This window comes from Melitaea cinxia, chromosome 15 (genome assembly GCF_905220565.1).
Source record: "Melitaea cinxia chromosome 15, ilMelCinx1.1, whole genome shotgun sequence".
NCBI classification, from domain to species: Eukaryota; Metazoa; Arthropoda; class Insecta; order Lepidoptera; family Nymphalidae; genus Melitaea; species Melitaea cinxia.
This window is the reverse complement of record NC_059408.1, coordinates 10412676-10436197: the sequence shown is the minus strand read 5'-3', so window position 1 is coordinate 10436197 and position 23522 is coordinate 10412676. Positions and strand designations below refer to the sequence as shown.

The window sequence follows — 23522 nt, the reverse complement described above, 5'->3', positions numbered from 1 at the left end:
TATCGTTCCATCTATGGTCCATGTTTGTCGCAAGCGATCGCTCGACGTCATAGATGACGTCACTGGTCACAGGTGGGTCAGAGTTGGCTTTTATCAAAACCTATCTTTGAGAGAAACCCCATGCATAGCCTGTTCCATTGCACGTTGAGCGACTTTAAACTTGTGGACCAGTCCCTTCGTCAGTGTCCACGTCCCGGCTCCGTATATTAACATAAGCAGGACGCTTTGCTCGAAGACTTTTGTTTTCAAGCATTGCGGAATTTTCGAAGCGAAGACTCGACGAAGTCTGCCAAACGCGCCCAGCCCAATCGAATTCTCATATCGAATTCCTTCTCGAAGTCGCTATGGCCTAGGTAAATATAATGCTGAACAACTTCATTTCGGGTACCATAGACCAATATGGATCTCGGTTTGACTTGGTTGTTAAACTTTCGTTTTGTCTAAAAATAATAGGAAAACTTGTACGCCGAGACAACCACTGCTCAAATACGAGAGAGATTACTACTCTTATTGAACAGAGTCAGGTCCAAAGTTTTCCAAAGACCGTTGGGGAGAAGCCTTCTTGCGAAGCTCTCTGCGGAAAATCTGTGGATGGCAGAACCGTTTGCTCTCGTCCTCAGATCCGAGAAGAGGTTGAGAAATTTTATGGTCAGCTGTATTCGTTTAGCGCACGCAAGCCTGACACTCGAGACACTGAAGATCCACGTACACCATTGTTGCGTGAAAGTGTTGCGAAAATGAGATTAGTGCAGCGCTCGGGCCACCTTAAAACAGAAAGGCCCCGAGAGCAAGATCGAGTTACGACTGAACTCATTGAAGTCGCAACCTACCCTAAAAGCCTTGGCAAGACTCTTTAACGCCGTCATTCACGAAGGTACCACGCCGGAGGCGTGGTCCAGGAGTGTGGTGGTACTGTTCTTTAAGAGAGGCGATAAGTCTCTGTTAAAGAATTACGGACCGATCTCACTTCTGAGCCACATCTATAAGCAGTTTTCGAGGGTTGTTACGAATCATCTCGCAAGAAGATTAGACGAATTTCAACCACCGGAGCAGGCTGGGTTTCGAAAAGGCTACAGCACAGTAAACCACATCCGTACTGTTCAGCAGATTATTCAAAAAACAGAAAAATATAATCAGCCACTGTGTATGGCATTTGTGGACTACGAGAAAGCCTTCGACTCTGTCGAGACCTGGGCTGTCCAGGACTCTCGGCACAGATGTCATATCAACTAGCGATAGATCGAGGTACTGAGATGTATGTACGACGCGGCGACGATGACCGTTCATATCCAGGACCAGAGAACAGGGCCTATTTCCCTCCGGCGTGGGGTAAGACAGGGAGATGTAATATCACCGAAACTGTTTACCACTGCGCTAGAGGATATCATTAAAACTTGGATTTGGTGGTCGCTCAATGGAACGCACCCAATTTGTTTCGGTTAACCTGACATTTGGCTGACGTGAATCTGTCAAGTTTCTTATGTTTTTATACGTCACATTTCACAACAATAAGGAGTTTTCAATTACTAATAATTTTATTACAATATTTTTACAAAATTCTTAAAGATTTGTACTTTCCTAGTTGTTTTCAAGTATATAATTAGTTATTTTGTGTTAAATGGCGAATATATTTGTTAATAGTGATATCCTGCATTGAAAATAATTATCAAATGAGATATCAATGCGCTCATCAGTGAGCTACATACTGTCTCACGCGCCCGGAGAGTCCGTGATGTCTCACCCAGACTACGCGCAACACGCTCAGCACCACGCTTGCCTGCTGGTACTGGTCAAAGGGATTGGGGGCGTATTAAAAAATTTCAATAAACTCTGGGAGCGGATACAACGCGTCAATAATATTAAAGTAACTGGTAAGTGGTGAAATTTTAAGTCATTGAAACCGAAATATTCATAACTTAACTAGATTTATTATACCTGTAGATTCTTCTGGACAAGTAAGAGATATTTGGGTAAGGTATGTCCGAGATTACCCAGTTGAGAACAATGATTGGGGAGACTTCCAAACTCATAGGTAAAATTGGTAAATTACAAGTTTTAATACAAGTATATTGTAAACATTTACTCTATTTTACTTGTTTTTTTTTTTATGATAGGAGGTTACTAGGCTTAATAACGCTAAGCAAGTTTGCAAATCAAATAGAGCTCAATGAAGTCTGTAGAGTTCACGAGTCTTTAAAAGTGAAATATTCTAGTACGCTATATGACTCACGAGCTTTCATGTTTGGGCCTGGAAGTAACTTGAAGAAACCACAACAGGAGCCTGAAACTTACAACCCTTTTGATGATGATAAGCTGAAAGAAAAAGCGAGCCTAAGTGATAAGTAAGAATTATTATTATTATAACTTTAACAAGAAAATTATTTTAATATCATAATTTTCAAATGTAAAAAAAGTAATAAAAATATATATAGTGACTAGCTGACCTGGCGAACTTCGTATCGCCTTATTTTTTCCTGAAATATAATAATAACATAATATATCAAAATAAAATATAGCCTATCTTTTAAGTTGGATCGAACTGCACATGGTGTGCGAATTTTATTATAATCGGTTAAGTGGTTTAGGAGTCCATTGAGGACAAACATTGTGACACGAGATTTATATATATTAAGATTTAATGGTAGGCAATTTTCACCTAGTACTAATTTGTTTTTTTTTTTTTATTATTTTAAAAATACCCAAAACCGAATCGGAGCACCCCACTGTCCACGTGGTCTTGGTCTGCCCTACCCCTGGAGTACTTTTTTTTAAGCCGGAGCCAAGGCTTATACTAACCCCAAGTTAAAAATTTTTCCGATTTAAAAATGTAACCTCAAAACTTTAACCACAATATCTCCGTAACCACGGGGTTTACACAATAATAGTTGTCGGGGGGGGGGGGGGGGGGGTAAAAAACCCACCCCCCCTTCAACCCCTGTCCCCCCTAGCCCCACAAATTAGAGGCCGCTCTTGTACATAATTACTGTAATTATTTTAAATATATCTTAACTGAGATAAAGCACCGTAAGAAAAATATAAGCTATGGTAATTGCTTTTTTTTACTATAGTGAACAGATTCTACTATCGCCAACTTAATAAATGTGTAATATTAGGCAACAGCAATTTAAATTTTTTTTCCAAATAAATATGTGTTAGATATAAATTTGACACCCCAGTGACGCGCGATAATCTGCGACGAGCGCACATAACGATTGCGACTGTATTTACATTGTAAAAATATTATCAATCTACCCACTTTTAAAATAATTATTAAATATGAATGAATTTTCTTTGATTGATGAGGATGATCCTGGGGGCCATTCAACAATTTTAAAGCAGCATGAACATTTGTTGAAGGATATGAGCTTGGATCTAACGGAGCAAACCAGGAATGCTAAAAAAAGTGAAAAAAGATTACGTGAGGCCGAAGATAGTAGTGAAGTTTTTTTTTTCGTTTGAGGGTAGGTGAGAGTCAACACGTGCCAATGTATCTTTCCTGTTATTTGGTGGAAATTTTTTTGTGTTTATTTTTGAATTTTGTATACTGTGACAGTTTGTTTTGTATAATAGTGTTGTTTTTTTTTGGTGTAATAAGTGGTAGTCCCTAATATGGAGTGGGATGCTCCACCTCCTCCTGATGGGGGTGGTGGCGGCGTTGGCGGCAATAAAAGACGCTTGTCAATGGATCGTGATCCTGAAAGTGTTAAGAAAGCCTCTCCTCCGTCTGCCTCTGTGCAAGACAGGTATACTGATCCAGATTTCACAGGTAATAAAGTTGCTTATAATCAGGATGATAAAGGTCCCTTTTCTGTTCATATCTCTAAATTGGAATCTGTGCAAAAACCTGGTCCATCTATTCGCCTTCTCAATTTCGAACAGTTCCTTCATAAGAACTCCATAAATGGAATTGTTAACGAAGGCATTAAAAACCTAGGCAGAAATAGGATTTCTGTAGATTTTTTGTTGGCTGATCTAGCAAATTTATTTGTCCAGAATTCTATTCTATCCGCAAATAATTACGAAGCTTCTATCCCACAATATCAAGTCACGAGGGTTGGCGTGGTCAGCTCTGTCCCCATTGATTGGTCTTTATAAGATATGGTTGAGGGAATGGAATACCCTCATAACTGCGGTAAAGCCATCAAAGCTCGTCGCCTAAATGAAAAACGATTTACCGATGGAAAACCTGAATGGATACCTACTACTATAGTTGCCTTAACCTTTCTCGGACAGAATTTACCTGAGAGAGTATTTTGTTTTCAGGCATTCCTTCCTGTTTCTTTGTACCAATTACCGATCATCCAATGCTTTGCTTGTTGCCGTTTCGGTCATACTAAGGGCCAGTGCCGCTCCACCCTCCGATGCTACAAATGCGCTCAACCTCACTCTGGCGAAACCTGCTCTGTCTCAGATGAAAATCTCCGGTCTCTGACAATAATTTTTCACTGTGTTATGATTTGTTAATTTGGTGTCTAAGCTCTGCAGCTGATGAATCAATTCCACTTGAAAATTATTTTCTAGACAAAATAACTTCGCCCCCATGTTGGGACTCTGAATGCACAGATAGTATTCGGAAACGCAATGCTGCTGAGGTTACCTATCTTTCTAATTTATCGATGATTAGTTACCTACATTTATAGAAAACAACTGCTAAGACTAAGCGCTTACTCTCAAAGAAAAAGTCTAGTGGGTGGCGTAACTTCTGCGAGTCTTTGTCACCGCGAGCTCCTGCCTTGCTTGTATGGAGAAAAATAAAATCTTTCAGACAAATTTTTCAGGATGATCGTAACGTCTCTTATAACGATTCTTCTTACTGGTTGCCTAACTTTAATAATCTAGCTCCTCCCTATGTTCCTTCTGAAAACATTTTCTTATGTCTTCCCTCTTGCATGACTTCAGAAAGATTCAACGACTCCTTCTTCTTAAACGAACTACTTTCTGCCCTTGATGGACTTAAGAATTCGTCGCTCGGAATCGATTGTATCCCATACTCCTTCATTATGAAATCCCCCACTTCTGTTAAATTATATTTGCTTGATATCTTTAATTTCATCTATAGCTCCGAAATTGTCCCTGATTCGTGGAAAACTCATATTACCATTCCTATCCTAAAACCTAATAAAGACCCCAGGAATCCTTCTTCATATAGACCAATTGCTCTTTCATCTGTTATGACTAAAATTATGGAACACCTTATTAAAAATAGATTAGAGTAGTTTATGTATAGTCGAGGCCTATTGTCTAAATACCAATTTGGCTTTAGGAAGGGTATGAGCTCTTTAAATAGCTTCAGCATCTTTACCACCGATGTTTGGCATGCCCTTAGCTCTGAGAAACATGTTATTGGCGCCTTCCTTGATACCTCATCTGCATACGATAACGTTGAGCTCCATATTCTCCGTCAGAAAATGTTTAACTTAAACTTGCCGATGAGAATGATCAATATTGTTTTTAATGTTTACTCTGCCCGATACTTCACGGTTCGTGTCCAAGGATTATTACTTCCAAAAAGAATAGTCTGGAAAGGGCTTCCTCAGGGCTCCGTTCTGAGCCCTCTTTTGTACAATTTGTATATTTACGACCTTGACAAATCGGTCCTCCGTGTTTGCAATATTCTACAATATGCTGATGACATTGCTCTTTACTCTTGTTTTTCATCATTTTCCGACTCCACTTCTAAACTTAATTCTGTCCTGCACTACTTAAATAATTGGTTAACTGATCATGGTCTCTGGCATCGTTTGCACTCGAAAACGCTCTGTTCCAGATAGCGTGTCTCTTCACATCAATAATCAACCTATTGCCATTCAGAATCACGTAAAATTTTTGGTAGTGATACTGGACTCCAAAATGTCGGGCGTTCAACATCTAAATTATATTTCTAACAAATGTGAAAAAAAATATTAATATTCTAAGATCACTCTCGGGCGTTAGATGGGGATCGCACCCTTATTCTCAGAAGTTGTTGTACAATGCGATTATACGTAGTCATCTTGACTACGCAAGTTTTGTTTTGGAACCATGTTATAAAGTCGCTCTCTCATATTGGACTAGATTACAAGCGATATGCCTACGAATTATAGCTGGAGCAATGAAAATGTCTCCTACTAATGCCCTTCAAGTAGAATTGGTTGATCCTCCTTTACATCTACGCAGACAGTTCTTATGTGACAGGTTCCTTATTAATGCCGTACGAAACTCTTCTCACCCTTTAATTGATAAACTCCATGATCGCATTTACCATAAACATAAAATCTCTCACACTCACAGACAGGATTTGCCAATGTCAGACATTGGCAAATTCTGATGGTTTTACGTATTCCATGATTTTTAATTTACCATTGGCTGGTAAAAATCACTTCCAACAATATTTAATGCTATATTTAATTCGGCTATTGTGTCAAAGCAATGGCGTACAATTTTGATAGTTCCCATTCCTAAATCACATAATGGCTTAAATTCAGAAATCAACTTAAGACCTATCTCACTTATATCGTGTTTGTGTAAAATATTTCATAACATGATAGGAAAACGGTTGAAATGGTTTATAGAAAACAAGTTGATTTTATCACCTCTTACTTGTGTTGTTGTGTTGTATCGTTGCGTTGGAGCAAACATATCAATGAGATTGTTGAGAAATCTACAAAATTTTTAAATTTATTAAAAGCGTTGGCTGGGTCTGGTTTGGGTATCCATCCAAGGCATATTCGATCCTTATACTTGTCTTTGATTAGGAGCAGGATTGATAATGATTGCTATTTTTACGATAACAGTGCAAAAACACATCTTTATAAAATTGACAAGGTCCAAAACCAGGCCCTTCGAATAATAGGTGGATTCATTAGAAGTACTCCTATACGTGTAATGGAGAATGAATTGTGTATTCAACCATTGTTTATTGGGAGATTGTATTTAGCATATAAATATTGTATGAAATGTAGATCTTGGTCAAATAATACAACAATTAAACTTTTGAAAGATTTAAGTTCCTCAAGATATAGAGATACTGCCAAAATATTAAAAACCCGTTACTTTTATTAGTATATCGTGAATGTAAACAGGTCCAGATTCACTCCTCGAACCTATTAGAAATGTTTAAATTGAATTCATGGGTTAGTAGTTTTGATTTAAGTAATGTCATAGAAACTAATTTGAGTTGTATTAAATTATCGAAAAGAAGCTATGAAAGCGCATCTCTGAAAATTAGTGTTGTGAAAGAATTATACGAAAAGTATTCTGGTTGGACACAAATATTTACAGATGGTTCGAGGAGCGAAGCTGGACTTAGATGTGCTTATTGTAACCAGAAAGGGGATGTTTTTGGTCAATTTAAAATTTTATCAAATGTTTGTATAATGACGGCAGAATTTCATTGCAGTTTCAGAGGCTTTAAAATGTCTCAGTACACTGAATAACCAAAATATTGTCATTTTCACGGATAGTAAAAGTAGTTTACAACATTTGGCTCGATGCGCCTCTGGATATAGCAGAGGTGTATCGATAGCCTACACAATCGTTAACATTTTCAACGAACTTCGGATTAGGAATATAAATGTGAAGCTGCAGTGGGTTCCATCGCATATAGGTCTTAGTGGTAACGAGAAGGCTGACTGTCTAGCAAAGATAGCTACATACTAACGCGTAAGAGAGAATCATTGATGAAACGTTTTAGTATAAATAAATTTGATATGGGTACTTTTTTTTTCTGTGTTAACAGAACCTTTGTCTGATGCAACAAATTTGTTAGTTAATATGATCTTACATCATCAATGATTCTTTCTCCATTTCTTAGACTTAGTGACAATTAGGGTATGATGGGGCTGGCATGTCTGTGTAGACAAACGTCCCTAAAAAAAATAAAGAATTAAAAAAAATGACACCCAGACACAGGATGTGAATTAAACAACTAGTCCCTGTAAAGTGTGTGTAGTTTACTACATAAAAGCCAAGCTAGTATTTTAAAATATTTCAATATTATTTATAGGACATCACTTCCAAGTGATCAGCCAGATAGCTTATCTTCAGTTGGGAGTTTTCCTAGATCCACATCTTCTAATACATCATATTCAGTGCAAGAAGAAAATTTTACGACCCCATCGAATTTTAAGACTCATGGACTATTCTATGGAGAAAACGACCCTGTGCCAGATCTTGAGCAGCATGTGGCCGATCTTATTAATTCATTATTTTGGGTGGTTGAATCAAAAAGATTGGAAAGATCGAGAGAGAAATTGGAAAAGGTCTCCCTATTGTTGGCTCCATTTGAGAAAAGAGATTTTGTTGGTATGTATTATTTCTTACACGTACCTACTGTATGATTTTTTTTTTGTTAAACCCGCGTCAATTTGAGAAAAAAACAATATTTTTAAACTATCATACTGCGCTACTTGGGCTACTTAAACGAGCGGCGCGACGCGGCGTCGTTTCATTTGATTTTACATTAACTCCTAAATTTTGCGTCCAAATTAAATATTATAATAGACAAAGTATATCCTTTTTAGAAATTAATATATTATTTTATCTATCATTTTCTAAGGTAAGTACCTGGGTGACCGAGCTTAGCTCGGTATTTTTAGTAAATCGTGAAGCATTAGTAGAAGAGAGAGTTAAAATGATTTGTTGCCGGTTTGGATGAAATCTTTTTTAATAATGAATTAACGCACGATGTGTAACAAATGCAATTTATAAAATAAAAATAAAAAATTACGTCAAATAAAAAATTGATACAAATTACAAAATTACGAGATTGAGAGTAATTGCTTCTCAAAAACTAATAGGCGCTCCAACAAATCGTGAATTACTTCATTTAAAAAAAAAATCCTTTTCATTTGTAATAGAACTTATGGCTGGACTAGGTATATATAGAATCTGAATCTCGGAAACGGCTCCAACGATTATCATGAAATTTAGTATGCAGGAGATTTCGGGGAAGATAAATAAATCTAGCTAGAATTCATTTTTAGAAAATGTCACTTTATCCCAGTTTTTAGACAGTGAAAAATGGCTACAATATCGTTAGAATACGAAGGTTAATTTCGCACCTGTAATTAAAGATGTAATAGCTCAGGTGGGAAATAGGCCGGTCGCGATCGATCGAAAACATAACGGTTCAAATCTTCCAATTTCCAGATCGGTTATTATTTTTCTTTTATTTTTATAATTGCATTCGTTATTTTTTATTTAAATGGCCAGTTCTTATTTTTTACTATTATGTCGGTAAAATCGAAAAATATTATTCATATTTTATCATTATTATTATTAATTTTTTTTTCTATTTATTTATATTATTAAAATACCGAGCTAAACTCGGTCACCCAGATATTAAACATCTTTAACATACACGCATTGACATTTTTTTAGGAACAGACGTTCTTGAGGTAGGCAATTTTAAATTAAGTGAAGATTGGTTACTGTTTTTTTTTTTAGGGCTTGACATGGAATCTCGTAATAATAAAAAGCGTTGTATGGGCCGAGTTACCAAAAATTTGGCAGACTTAACCTTACAAGCAGGATTAATTGCAGAAGCTCTAAGTTTATATCATTCTTCTGCAGAAATACTTAAATCTGTTAATGATTGGCTTTGGTTAGCCGCAGCTAAAGAAGGTATTTAATTTTTTTTTAATTAAATGTCATACATAAAAGTGTAATGTGTATTTTCCTAAAATACTTAAATAATATTGCAGGTCACTGTGCAACATCTGCTATACTGCAATATCCAAGTCTCAGGAACTCCACGCCCTTACAACGTAACGCGTCTCTACAAGAAAGCTCTCCCAATAAAACAAAGCCATTATCATTATATCAGCCTAATACAGACCCTTTCCGGAAATTAAAACTTCATTCATCTCCATTAAAATCATCTAAAACGTCTAGTCCTGTAAATCCTCCAAGTGAACTAACTCCATCTTCTTCTGAGAGCGTGGAAACATCTTCCAGACAGTCTGAAACTGATAATGCAGATACTGAGTCTCTAGCTTCATCAAGTGATATCGACTATCAAAGCCAAAAATCCTACTTGAGCCCTGATCTCCCTTCGATTCCAAGGCAACCTCCATCTCAAATTAATAACCAATATTTACTCAACGGAGAGGAAATTGCAGAAAAATACAGAAAAGCAATAATACATTACAGCAAATATCAAAATGCAGGAATAATTGAAACCGAGGCATGTTTTAAGGCAGCTAGAATTGCTGTTGAGCAAAATAACAGCTTGCACGCGTCCAGTTTTCTACAAAACGTTATATTTATTAATTTAACATTAAGTGAGCAAGAGAAAATTCAGAGATTCGATACACTCGCTGAGCTCTATAAAGAAATCGGTAAGTATCTTAGACAAAATCTTTAACATACATATTCTACAGTTGATGAAAAATATGAAACCCTAACTTAGAATTTAATTTCATATATGTTAGGAATGTGTTTTTATGCCGTTTTTCGCTATCATGCAAATGATCTTTAAACAATATAGTTTGAATAAATATTTTTTGTAACATTTTTTGTGTGAGAGTGTTAAAAACATTTCTTTGATTATTTTTCTAGGCTTTCTTCGAAAGGCGGCATTTTGTCAACGCCTCGCTGCTACTAGACAAGTGAGCGCGAATAACCCGAATCCTGATTGGCAACGATGTTACTACCTCATGTTGCACAGCTTTCCTGGTCATAAACTTAGTCTTGATCCTAATTATGTTATTCAACATCAAGTGGGTAAGATGTAACTGATTTTATTACTATAATTTGTTTCTGTTTTTAAGCCTTTTCAATTGACTTAAGCCCTTTTAAGAAAACCTTATTCTTCTGGACATAACAAATATCACAATTAGCATTATATTTATGTGGTCGTTTTTGTTTGCAAAAGATTGTCAATGACCAAACTGATTTGTATTGATGTCAGTTATTTCAAACATATATGGTGACTTTTCGATAGTTTATTCCTTGTACGAAGCGGCAAAATAGAGTGGACACTGTGTACTTTGTACCTTTTGACTTTTAAGAGCGAATAATAAAATTAAGAAAACTAAATGTAAATCATAGTCGGGAATAGATTTATGGGGCTAAATTCAAGCTTTGAGGCTAATAAAAAAGTCGAGTCTGTAACCAGGCTGGCCAGCGCTCCAGATCCAGTTGCTACACGAGCTGGTGGTGGCCGCCCGCCGGATGGGGCACCCCGCGCTCGCCACGCGCCACATGACCTTCCTGCTGCAGACCATGTGGCCGCACCTGTCGCGCCAGGAGCACCGGGACCTGGCCATACAGCTGCAGGTACGGTTATTTTATTATTATATTACCGTACAAATATGTAAAGCATAGTTTCGACGAAATCCAGAAAATGCCAAGTACCACATACTTCATGTTCGATAAAAAAAAATATTCTTAGTTATTAATTATTATTTATTTATTCTATATTGTACACCACATAGAGTAATTTAATACAGAATTGTAAAGAAAAAAAGTATAATGCACAATGAGGCGGCCTTATCGCTCGATAGCGATTTCTTCCAGGCAACCTTAAGGTAGTAAGGTAAGGTAAGGATTAAGGGGAAAAAAATAAATAAGTAGGTGGTGTATAATAAACGTACATCAATCAAAATACAATACAAATTATACAAAAAAATTATATACAATAAACTATTAAATATTCCTATAGGTATAAATATACACGTACATAACAATAAAATATAAGTACACAGTAAATAATACACACATACATACATACATTAAATATTAAGAGACAGATAATGGTGTTTTACAAGTTTTTTAAATGAAGCAATGCTTTGAGCTTTGCGAATGTGTAAGGTTACATATTCTTATGGAGAACGTTTATTGCTACTGTTATAGCCGCCAACGACCAAACGCCAAACACAACAAAGTAATATTCGCGATGTCTTTTGTTTGTCGCCATGACTGGTTACTAGTAGGTAAAACTAAAATTCATGTCTGTGGGGTGGCCTCGTTGTGAGCGAGGCCACCCTCACCATTATGCCGGGGCCCTGAGGGTTCGTCCGGGCCTACCGCCGGGGCGAGGTGAATGCTAGCGCGTTCCCATCTCTCCCCACCCAGGCGGACGACTACTCACACGTGGTGGTTTTTTAGTCAGTAGGAGTCTGACATAACCCTCTAGCACACCCGCGCCGGAAGGTAACCAAGATGGATTTTCCCCACGTTAAAAAAAATAAAAAATGGAAAACTAAAATTACCATTACTAGCAGTAGTTGTAAAATGATGTACTTCTAATATTCCTATACTATTCTTTATTTTATCCTATGTAAGGTAAAATTTGTAGGCATAGGTAAGCGATTCATCAGGTTGTACCAGTTAAGTTCATTTTATTAACATTGCACCTACCTTTGCCTTTTGTTACCTACAGGCACTTTCAGCTCAGTGTGAAGGGGGTCCAGTACCTCTCGTCCTGGAAACAGGAGAAGTGATACCTCCAGCAAACTTAACTCACGTACCAAGTTGCTCATACTTCAATCCACGACAATTGCCTCCACCTCGAACACCGCATCTTATAAAATCCAAATCCAACCAAGGACCATTCATATTTACACCGATACATTTTGGTAGCCTTGAGAGGAAAAATAAAAAAGATGAGGGCAAAATGGGTATGTTAGGTTTTCTTTTAGTATATACTTATAATATAAACATCTCTTCGGTTGTTATTGAATTTGAATTAATAAAAACTTTTTTTTTTAGAATACCTCTGGGTCGAGGACGATATTTGTGAAGTCCAATTGAAATTGACCAATCCTCTTCCTTTTGAGTTGAAAGTATCGAACATGCGTCTTTTAACTTCTGGCGTTGTCTTCGAATCTATCCCAGAGACTATAATTCTTGCTCCAGATTCTCCTACTACTGTTAACCTTCACGGAACACCTAAGGAAGTTGGCGAGTTACAGATATTAGGCTATTCGACCCACACTTTGGGAGTTAAGTCTAATTGTAGACTTAAAAATATGCCAATGCCTCATAAATTTCCTGCTTCATTCTTAATCGAAGTCATTCCAAGTTTGCCAACAATAACCATAGAGACAACTTTGTCCCTTGCTGGAAACATTAATCTTTCAAATCCAGAAATGTCTGGTAACATAACTAACATCTCACTATACAATGGTGAGAGTACTGAATGCGTTATAACTATCACGAATACTAGCAATGTACCAATTGAATATTTGGACTTGTCAATTCAGGTACATAATTATGCATAATTTATATCATTTATTTGCTTAGTTTAAGTTTCCAACCCTAAAAACTGTTTTTGTTTTTTAATTATTTCGCAGTCAAACATGGATAGCCAACTACAGTCAAAAGTATTTCAGTGGTCAAATGAAGAAATACAAGCAAAATTGCCGATAAATCCCAGTGATGTGGCCACAATAGTTATGAAATTATATGGAGAAGCTGATTTTCTAGACTTAGGAGGAGTAGGAGAAAATCTTTTTCCCAATAGTTTGATATCTAATTACCCTTCAAGGGTGGGTTCACCAGTTCCAAATGCTCAAACATCTTTACCTACACACAGTTCTAATCCTCATACTTCTTTAAGTAGTGGTTTGATTGTTAATAGGACCTCTGGGAGTTTTAGGTAATTTGTTTATATTTTTTGTTTTAAGAATTAATTTAAATAGTATATATTAAGCCAAAACAAATTTAATAATTGTGTTTGCTCGCAAACGAAAAAAACCGACTTCAATTACATCGACGAGTAACACAACGTAGATCGACGAAAAAATACTCAAGTAACTGCGCGTTATCAAAGATTACTCAAAAAGTAGTTATCAGATCTCAATGAAATTTATATGTGACCACATGACAAACATCAGCTTTCGATTAAATTAAAAATTATTAAAATCGGTAAACCCAGTAAAAAGTTATTGCGGATTTTCAAGAAGTTCCCTCGATTTCTCTGGGATCCCATTATCAGATCCTGGTTTCCTTATCATGGTACTAAACTAAGGATATCTTCTTTCGAACAAAAAAAGAATTATCAAAATCGGTACTCCCAGTAAAAAGTTATTGCGGATTTTCAAGAATTTCTATCAATTTCTCTGGGATCCCATCATCAGATCCTGGTTTCCTTATCATGATACCAAACTAGGGATATCTCCTTTCCAACAAAAAAAGAATTATCAAAATCGGTACATCCAGTAGAAAGTTATGCGGTATAATACAACGTAGGTCGACGAAAAAAGCGTCAAGTAAAAACGCATTATTAGATATAGCTCGAAAAGTAGTTGTTAGATCTCAAATAAATTTAAATGGGACCAATTGGCACACACCACCTTTCGATTAAAAGAAAATTTGTCGAAATCGCTCCACCCAGTCAAAAGTTCTGATGTAACATACATTAAAAAAAAAATACAGTCGAATTGAGAACCTCCTCCTTTTTTGGAAGTCGGTTAAAAAAGTATCGATCAGCGATTGATATAGTAATTAAATAAAATGACTAATCAAGACAAGAGTGTATTTTAAATTTGAATTTTTATCTGCTGTTAACTTACGTCTAATATAAATATATTTAAAAACTTATTTTTAAGGTCTACCAATTCACAAACAACTAGCTGGTCCGCACCACTTTCTATTATGCCACCGTCAAGAGGACGTCAAATAGAAACTCAGGTTTATATTCTTTCTTCTTACATGGGTATATTATTTAATACACATACATATGTGATAACTATAACTATTCCAATTTTTGCAGATTATTATAAGGTATTCCGGAGGCGTTGGTAAGGATTTGCATTGCCGACAATCTATTCTTCAAATGAATCTTGAGTTACTACCAAGTGTGTCTATAACTCACTGGGATGTGTTGCCCGCTGAAATGTAAGCTATAATCTAATTAATTTGGGAAATTAATCTAATTGTACCTATACACATTAGAAATTTAGCCTTGGACTATTAACTTCGTTTGTGCTTTAATATGCCATTTTTTAATTGACGCCATAAACTAAACATTTCCAAACTTTATTTAGTAAACCTAAACCTATCCTAAAATATTTTTCTCCTGCCTCTGAAAAATATGATTTTTGGGCCTAACTCCTAATCCTAAATTTCGGACAAGATTGATTTTACTGCTTATTGATATTGGCCCCATGTATATACAAAATAGTATTTAATATCAATTACATGTTACGTCTTTTTCTTTTACTTGCAGCCCTAGTCAACTCTACCTAGTATTGGACATCACAAACCTAACAAACGAAGAAATGGACTTTCACTACACTCCCACTAAACATATTTTAATCGAAGGGAAGGAGTCTCGCAGGGTACCCGTTCCACTCGATAGATGTCCATTTACTACCCCGATAACTAAAATTGAGGAAGGTTGGTTTACAGTAGCTATAAAAACCACAGCTATAGCTATTTTATAAACCCTTGAAAATTATAAAAAATTCGCAAATTTGTAGGCTTTCGCAAAATTGGAGCTCCAACTATGCTCCAAATATTTTAATTAATTATTTAGACAAACATTTTGATACTTTAAATTGTGTTTCTATATTAGTAACCCTCTTTTGTAGTTGTCCATTTTCTTTAACTAACTTTTTTATTTCGACACAGTAAGATGATGGAATTATCTAATATCAATCAGTGGTTGTCCTTTATCGTGCGAAAAAAAATTAAAGATATGTAAGCATATAGGCATATCTTAATAAGACTTTTTTTTAACAGATACTGCTGAACCAAAATCCATTAGTACAGGAACATCAATCAATAGTCTTGAACTAATGTGTTCTGAACATTTAACTAAGAATGTAGATCTACAATGGCACTTACTACAATCAAATATAACTGGTCGCGCTTCTGTCAAAGGCATAACTCTCTCTCAAACTATGATGGATATTGTGCGAATGTCACCATTGAATTGGGGTAAGATTTGTAAATGATTTTACTAGTTACTTAAAAATATTAAGCAATATAAATAATAATGTATTCATTAAGCATGACCGTATCCAGAATTTTTAAAGATGGGGCAAAAAAATAAATGAAAAACTGGACAAGATGTAGAAAATTAAAAATTGTCTTTATTACTGCAAATTTTCATATCATTTACTATCAACACTACTACAATAATAGCTTGCAGAACTTTTGGCTAAATTTACCTAAAATATGCTTATTAAAATCTAAAATATCTATTATTAGCTTTGAGCCAGGGTAGGGCAAAAGCCCCATCTTGCCCCACTGTGGGTAAGTCCATAAGTTAATTGTTTCATTACTTATAAAGTGTTACTAACGTGTGGTTCCGTAATGAATAATTTAATAGAATACCGCCATACTCGCATTAGAAAAGTACGAGGTAAAGGTTGTAAAAAGGCACGACAATAAGTTTGTGACTTGGTTTCTCAACTTAGTCTCCTTTGAGCTCGTCAAACGTTTTTCCATTTTTTTTTATCCGTTTCCGTAAAATTAAATTATTCAAGGTCCTCGAAATTAAATGTAAGATCAGTGGAGAATTTACAAATTAGCCGCCAATAGGCTATTCAGTTTTGCCGCCTTCTGACCACTGAAGTGTCTTCTGAAACTCGATACCCTATTTCCTAGTAGGAGTACATTCAGGCGCAGATCCAGCCCTCAAAACCTTTTTTAGGTCGCCCATTCCATAATTCCATAAAATAATGAAGTCAAGGCAAAATAGTTTATTTCAGCTTGCTTTTTTTTAATCTATTAATTTTCTGAATGTAGATAATAATGTTTTTTTTTCTGTGACAAAAATAAAATTTAAGCAATATTTGCCGCCCTGACTCCAGCATATTGGTAAATACGCCACTGTGTAAGATAGCTCAATACTAATAATAATTGAAAGGTAGTCAGTGCGCGCGAATGTACGTTAAGCTTGTATAGATACAATGACTTGGCCTTGCAAGAGCTACAGTCAAATAACTAGAGGAAAATAATTCTTGATGAGCATAGGAAATTCCTTTTTTTTCTTTTTGTATGTATGTATGTAATGGCTGACAAACATACCCAAACTAAAGTACGTCACGTGTTCAAAATTTGAATGAAGTCAACTGACAAATGCTTACCACACTGCAAATGCAGAAAATTCAGAAAGTAACGGATCCACCTCGTATATTTACAGAATTTGTACTAAAATAATATAAATTGCTATTTTCTACAATATTTTCAAATTAACTAAATTGTTACTTTAGAAAGAGGTGGATTAAAAAAATAGTTACAAGAGATTAAAAATCTCAGTTAATACTAGGAAGTAATCTAAACTTACACTTTCAGAGGTGAGTCTAAACAATCAATGCATTAAGCCACAAGAGGAGTACAATTGCATGGCTGGTGAATGTTTGTCATTAGGAGTAGCAGTTTGGAATCATCTTAGCAGACCGTTACACAAATTGTGTCTATCCGTTCAATTCTATCAGGATTATAATAATGGTGTGCTTAACTACAAACTAGATAACAGAGTTGCAACAGCTGGAAATAACAAGTAAGTTATAAAAAATTAATTCTATTCTTATTCTAAATAATCGTACAGTGTAGGCTTGAAACTCGAAATTGTTGCTTTTTTTAAATTACAAAGTGTGTAAAAAAATACCATTTGAGTTGAGCTATACATAAATCAAGTACTTATTTAGTTAACATTTTTAACCGACTTTCAAAAAAAGGAGGAGGTTCTCAATTCGACTGTATTTTTTTCTTTTATGTATGTTACTTCAGAACTTTTGACTGGGTGGAGCGATTTCGACAAATTTTCTTTTAATCAAAAGGTGGTGTGTGTCATTTGGTCCCATTTAAATTTATTTGAAATCTAACAACTACTTTTCGAGTTATATCTAATATTGCGTTTTTACTTGACGCTTTTTTCGTCGACCTACGTTGTATTATACCGCATAACTTTCTACTGGATGTATCGATTTTGATAATTCATTCTTTTTGGAAAGGGGATATCCTTAGTTTGGTACCATGATAAGAAAAACCAGGATCTGATGATGGGATCCTAGAGAAATCGAGGGAAACTTTCGGAAATCCGCAATAACTTTTTACTGGGTGTACCGATTTTGATAATTTTTAATTTAATCGAAAGCTGATGTTTATCAAATGGTCTCATATAAATTTTATCGAGATCTGATAACTACTTTTTGAGTAATCTTTGATAACGCGTAGTTACTTGACTATTTTTTCGTCGATCTACGTTGTATTACTCTTCGATGTAATTGAAGTCGGTTTTTTTTTCGTTTGCGAGCAAACACAATTATTGTTTAAAATAAGTACATTATAACTTGAAATAAAATATGGGAAAGAAGTTCCTTACGGAAGGCTGACATTTGGCTGGGCGACCGAACTGAAAAAAATGTGATACTAAAACCGTAAGAAAAATATATAACGGAAGTGACGTAATATCTAATAAAAAAATAAAGTAAAATAAATAAGGATACATGAAGTTTTCTTATTTCACTTAATAGTTTGAATTATTATTATTTTGTTTGATTTATATTATTTTACGGTATTTGTTATTTTCTAAAATACTAAATTTCCTATATACTTTTATGTACTTAATTAAAAACCAATCAACGAAATTAAAAAAAAATCAAGAACTAGAAAATATATATAAAATTCAACATTATTTTTCTCAAATTGTGTTGCTTCTATACTATCCGAAGGAACTTCGTTCCTCTACCTGGTGTCCCATGACACCACATAATTTCATAACTATTTCGATTGATAAATTCTTTTTGTCACAATATAATTGTGTGTGCACTAAATAATTTTTGTAACTCAAATATAGAAAATGTTTGTATTTTTAATAAACTTTAAAAGTTTATCTACTGTTCGTTTAACGCTATTTTTTATTTTTTTATTTTAGGGTAGTACTGACAACACTACTAGAATCGGCAAAGGCATATCATGAATGTACTGTTGTGTTTTTAACACCTGGCGAGTACAAAATCGACATCCAATGCTCAACTACAGAACCTATATTAGATGAAGTCCCACACATCAAAGATACAAACCAAGTGCCCGTACAGTCTTGCGCTAGTGAAATAAGTCATGTTTGGAGGTTTATACCTCCAGTAGCGATTAGTGTCACTGATTAGAGTAATCGTGTACTGTCATTATTTATTGAAACGTGTACTGCTAACCCTGTAATTCAAATCTCTAAACAATATATAAAAAAAACATTATAAACGATTAAAGCTTATTTATTCAAATATGTTGGTTTATTTTCGATCGCTTACAAATAATTGCGCAGAAATTTTCAGTACTAGCATGTATATATAGCATGAGGTTTCTATACTTATAAAGCGACTGAATTTTATCAAATTCAAATAGTGGGACGAGTTGTGGGGAATGAGTTCAAGTACCTAATGCGTTATTTATACGTTACTAGCTGCCCGGACAGACTTCGTTCTGTCAAAAGTTAATAAATTTTTGTTTATCATCATCATTTCAGGATATCACAGTCGACTGCTAGACATAGGCCTTCACAAGTTCACGCCAAAATGGCTTCTTCTTCTTGTTCTTCTTCTTCCTCTTCTTATTCTTCCTCTTCTTGTTCTTCCTCTTCCTCTTTTTGTTCTTCCTCCTCCTCTTCTTGTTCTTCCTCTTCCTCTTGAAATTTTAAAATATAGGTAAAGAACATGGCCTATGTATTTTATCGCTCATGCTATTCATTCACTTCTACTCATTCACCTCTAAAAATATTATGACCACATCCCTATTTGCCTTTTAAAAAAAGATATTGAAATGTCATATTCAAAAATATTAGTTATCTGTACTCTCGGAATTCGTATTTTAGTAGTTTTTACAATGATAAATTGATAATTGTTTTTAGTGAAATGAATAGTAAATGGAGTTTTACAAATGTCCGTATGCTAATGTGTTGTAAAAGTGAGTGATAAATGCGGAAAAAACGTGAATTACGATTGACAGGGGTTGGTTTACCAAATAAGACTCTAAACATTTTTGAATATCATATCAAAAGTGTTACCCACACATGGAGACGCGGGTTCGATCATTTCACATATTCAAAAATGTTTAGAATTCCTAATGTGTGGGTAACACAAAAATAAAATCGTACATATCAAAAATAGCATGGTGTCGTCTCCTGTCAAAGATGTTCATTGTAATATGAAACTTTAAATAGTTATGGGTCTCTGTAAAGAACTCACTATAGACGGCGCCACAGTTCGCTTAAACCAAAAATAAAAATCATATCAAAAACTTCGATCTAGTGGGTACATCGTTCCATAGCTTCATTGGCTAGAGCGTCGACACGGTCAGCCGGAGACGCGGGTTCGTTCCCCGCTGGAGCGGTCAACTTTTGAAATGATATTTAAAAATGTTTAGAATTCCTAATGTGTGGGTAACACAAAAATAAAATCGTACATATTAAATAAGGCTCTTCCAAAAACACGGAATATAAGTTTATCATATAACTGCACCACCTACCCTGTCCCAAGATTCTATTAAATTTATCCTTCCTTTAATTGGGTTGTCTGGAAGAAATGGCTAAATAGCTATAAGTCCGCCCATTGCATTACTTCACAATCTGTAAATGTTTTTTAAATGTGTTTATTGTTTAAAATGTAGTTGTGGTGTACATGCGGCTGAATATATGTAAAAGCAGCAATGAGTGACCCATGTGCTGGTATGCCAAAAAATACCTAACTGCAAAATTAAATTAGAAAAACAAAAATTCGAAAGAAAGGGATCCCTATTTAGTAATATTGGGATAGTGTCATATATATAGCTTCATTTTTATAACTGTCTTGAAAAAAAAAACGCAATCTATTTTTATTGCTAACCAAAATTAAATATAAATGCCAATCAATCTTACTACACTAAATAATTATTGGTAAAGCTTTAGATTAGGAAAAACCGAATTTCGGGACGGTTGGGGAAAGAGGAGAGCGAGGGTGGGGAACGCTACCCCTGGTTTCAGTGTCACACTTCAAAACCCCATGGTTATGGAGATATCCATGGTTAAAGTTTTAAGGTTAGAAAAAGAATTTCGCAGCGTTCACACGTTATTTTCACATTTCACACGCGTTTTGTTTCACACTTCACATGCTATTTTCACATTTCACAGGCTATTTTCACATTTCATAGGCTATTTTCACGTTTCATAAGTTATTTTCAAAATAAAAACGATCTCGACTCCAAGATCAACAAACGATACAACTTACGTTACTCATGCTCCGTTCCGTAGTTTTCACATGTTATTTTCACATTTCGCACATGATTTTAACATTTCACACGTTAATTTAACGTTTTCACACGGTTATTTAACAAACGATACAACTAATGTTTAACAACTGAGAAATAGATGTTTAAATAAAAAATGACAGGCCACTTATCGTTTCGCTTCAAAACAGTGTAAGCATAAATTCATTGTTTTTATTTAAATAACTGTAAAGGCAAAGGTCTAAGACTATACAGCCTTGTTTCATGTTATGTTTTTTACTTAAATATATTTTATTTTTATTTATTTACTGTTATATACGAAAAGTACTCAATATTTTATTTCATTTTATATGACAGTAAATAAATAAAAAATATATAATGAAGTGAAAAACATGATATGAATAAAAAAAAAATACCATAATCTATCTGACTTCAGAAAGAGGCCGTTTATGGCCATAATTCCGTTACAAAAAAAAAAACCTAACCTATCTAATTTAAAAATTACACCGTTTATAGACATAGTCCGTTTATAGATATATCAACTGTCAAAGTCGTGTAAACATCGTTTATAACTTGCTCCGTTTTTAAAATTGTTTTGCATACTTAGTTTCAAAAAAGTGTTCAAAAGTGTGATTGTTTTAAGATTTAATTATGTGTCAGTGTTTTTAAATTAACATTACATAGTAAATTGGGAAAAAAACATTAATGTCTAACCTGCTGTGTAAAGTGAAAATACAAGTACCCTCAAAATTTAATTAAATTGCTGATCACAATATTAGGTTGGAAGATCAAGTCAGATAGTTGTAAACTTTTTGCTTTTGATTTTTAAAAATTTTTGAATTATTTTTTTTTTTTTTTTTTTTTTAATAATGCCATCTTTTAAATGTGCTGGCTGCATTTGTGATGTGGAGGAGGATGAGGCAATGCATTGCATGAGTTGCTACGACTATTACCATTATGATTGTTTAAATATACCGAAGAAAACATTTCGCAGTTTTTCTGTAGCTCACAAATCTAAATGGGTATGTCCAACATGTCGCTCTAAAGAGCCAAAAACAAATAATACGAACACACCAGTTCGTTCAACTACTACGAATGCTACACATAGTACATGAAAATGTTACGCTAAGATCGAAACTGTCATCTTCAATTAATTGCACATGTATTTCTCCGGACATTATTAGAGAAATTATTCGGGATGAGTTGCGATCTGCTTTGGACAATCAGCTGCTTGAAATTAAAAACCAAGTAAGCGTATTTGAATAATCACTACAGTTTTTAAGCAATGAGTACGACAGTATGAGAAAGGAAATTAAATCTCAAAAGAGTAATTTGATCTCTTTACAAAAAGAAAATGACTTATTGCGCACCACAACCCGCGATATGGCGCAGCGTCTTAGTATGATTAATCAGCAGTCTCGTGCTAAGAATATAGAAATTAATTGTGTTCCGGAGCACCGCAATGAAAATATATTAAGCCTCGTTCAGCAGTTGGGTAAGATTATAAATTGCCCTGTCAAAGTAGAAGACATTTTTTACTGTTCGCGAGTCGCTAAAATGAACACTAGTTCCACCCGACCACGATCAGTGCTGGTTAGTTTCAGCAGTCCTCGTCTGAGAGACACCTTTTTGGCTTCATCGATCACATTTAACCAGAAAAACCCCAATGAAAAATTGAATACCAGTCATCTCGGTATAGCTTCTGAGAAGGCGTTGCCTATCTACGTTGTTGAAAATCTAACGGCCGAAAATAAATCTCTTCACGCTGCAGCACGGATCAAAGCGAAGGAACTATCATATAAATATGTTTGGGTTCGAAATGGTAGAATTTTTATGCGGAAATCTGATAATGCCAAATATGTTTTAGTTAAAGATACTCTTACATTGCAAAATTTGTTTTAGTTTGTTTTTTTTTTTTTTGCTTTTTATCAGAATGTTAAGGTTATAAGAGGTTTAAGGACAAAGACTGATGCTTTCTTTGCTAATTTGGTTTGTAACGATTTTGATATATTCTTGCAGAGACATGGTTGAATAGCAGTATATTTGTCTCGGAACTGTTTGACCATCGTTATGTAGTTTATAGGAGAGACCGGGAGACATCTGGTTTTCATTGTAATAATATTGGCGGAGGTGTTCTCATTGCTATTTCTAAAAATTTTTAATTCTAAAAGACATTCTGCTTATGAATCGAAGTGTGAGGATCTGTGGGTATCTGTCGAAACTATTAATGCTAATAACAGCTCTGAAATGTTTATATTGGGAGCTGTGTATCTTCCGCCTCCTATCCAAAAACATATTCTAGAGCAATTTATTAATGGATCTAATTTTTTATTTGACAATTTCCCTAATAGTAAAATATTAATTGCTGGAGACTTCAACTTCAGTAA

The 23522-nt window shown here is 34.9% G+C and overlaps 2 protein-coding genes across 2 annotated transcripts; both read left to right on the top strand.

Annotated features, from left to right (window-relative positions):
- Positions 1-1681: 1681 nt before the first annotated feature.
- LOC123660369 (protein brunelleschi) lies at positions 1682-19160 on the top strand. Its single transcript, XM_045595461.1, has 17 exons — positions 1682-1871; positions 1942-2032; positions 2115-2342; positions 7985-8283; positions 9427-9603; positions 9684-10319; positions 10540-10704; positions 11099-11259; positions 12365-12602; positions 12694-13187; positions 13278-13582; positions 14535-14616; positions 14699-14823; positions 15155-15324; positions 15670-15867; positions 17230-17437; positions 18815-19160. The coding sequence occupies exons 1-17, from the start codon at positions 1682-1684 to the stop codon at positions 19044-19046; spliced, it is 3999 nt and encodes a 1332-aa protein (XP_045451417.1). The 3' UTR covers positions 19047-19160.
- A 2844-nt stretch (positions 19161-22004) lies between these two features.
- Positions 22005-23037, top strand: LOC123660158. The gene is made up of 2 exons (XM_045595260.1): positions 22005-22157; positions 22411-23037. The coding sequence occupies exons 1-2, from the start codon at positions 22005-22007 to the stop codon at positions 23035-23037; spliced, it is 780 nt and encodes a 259-aa protein (XP_045451216.1).
- Positions 23038-23522: the final 485 nt, after the last annotated feature.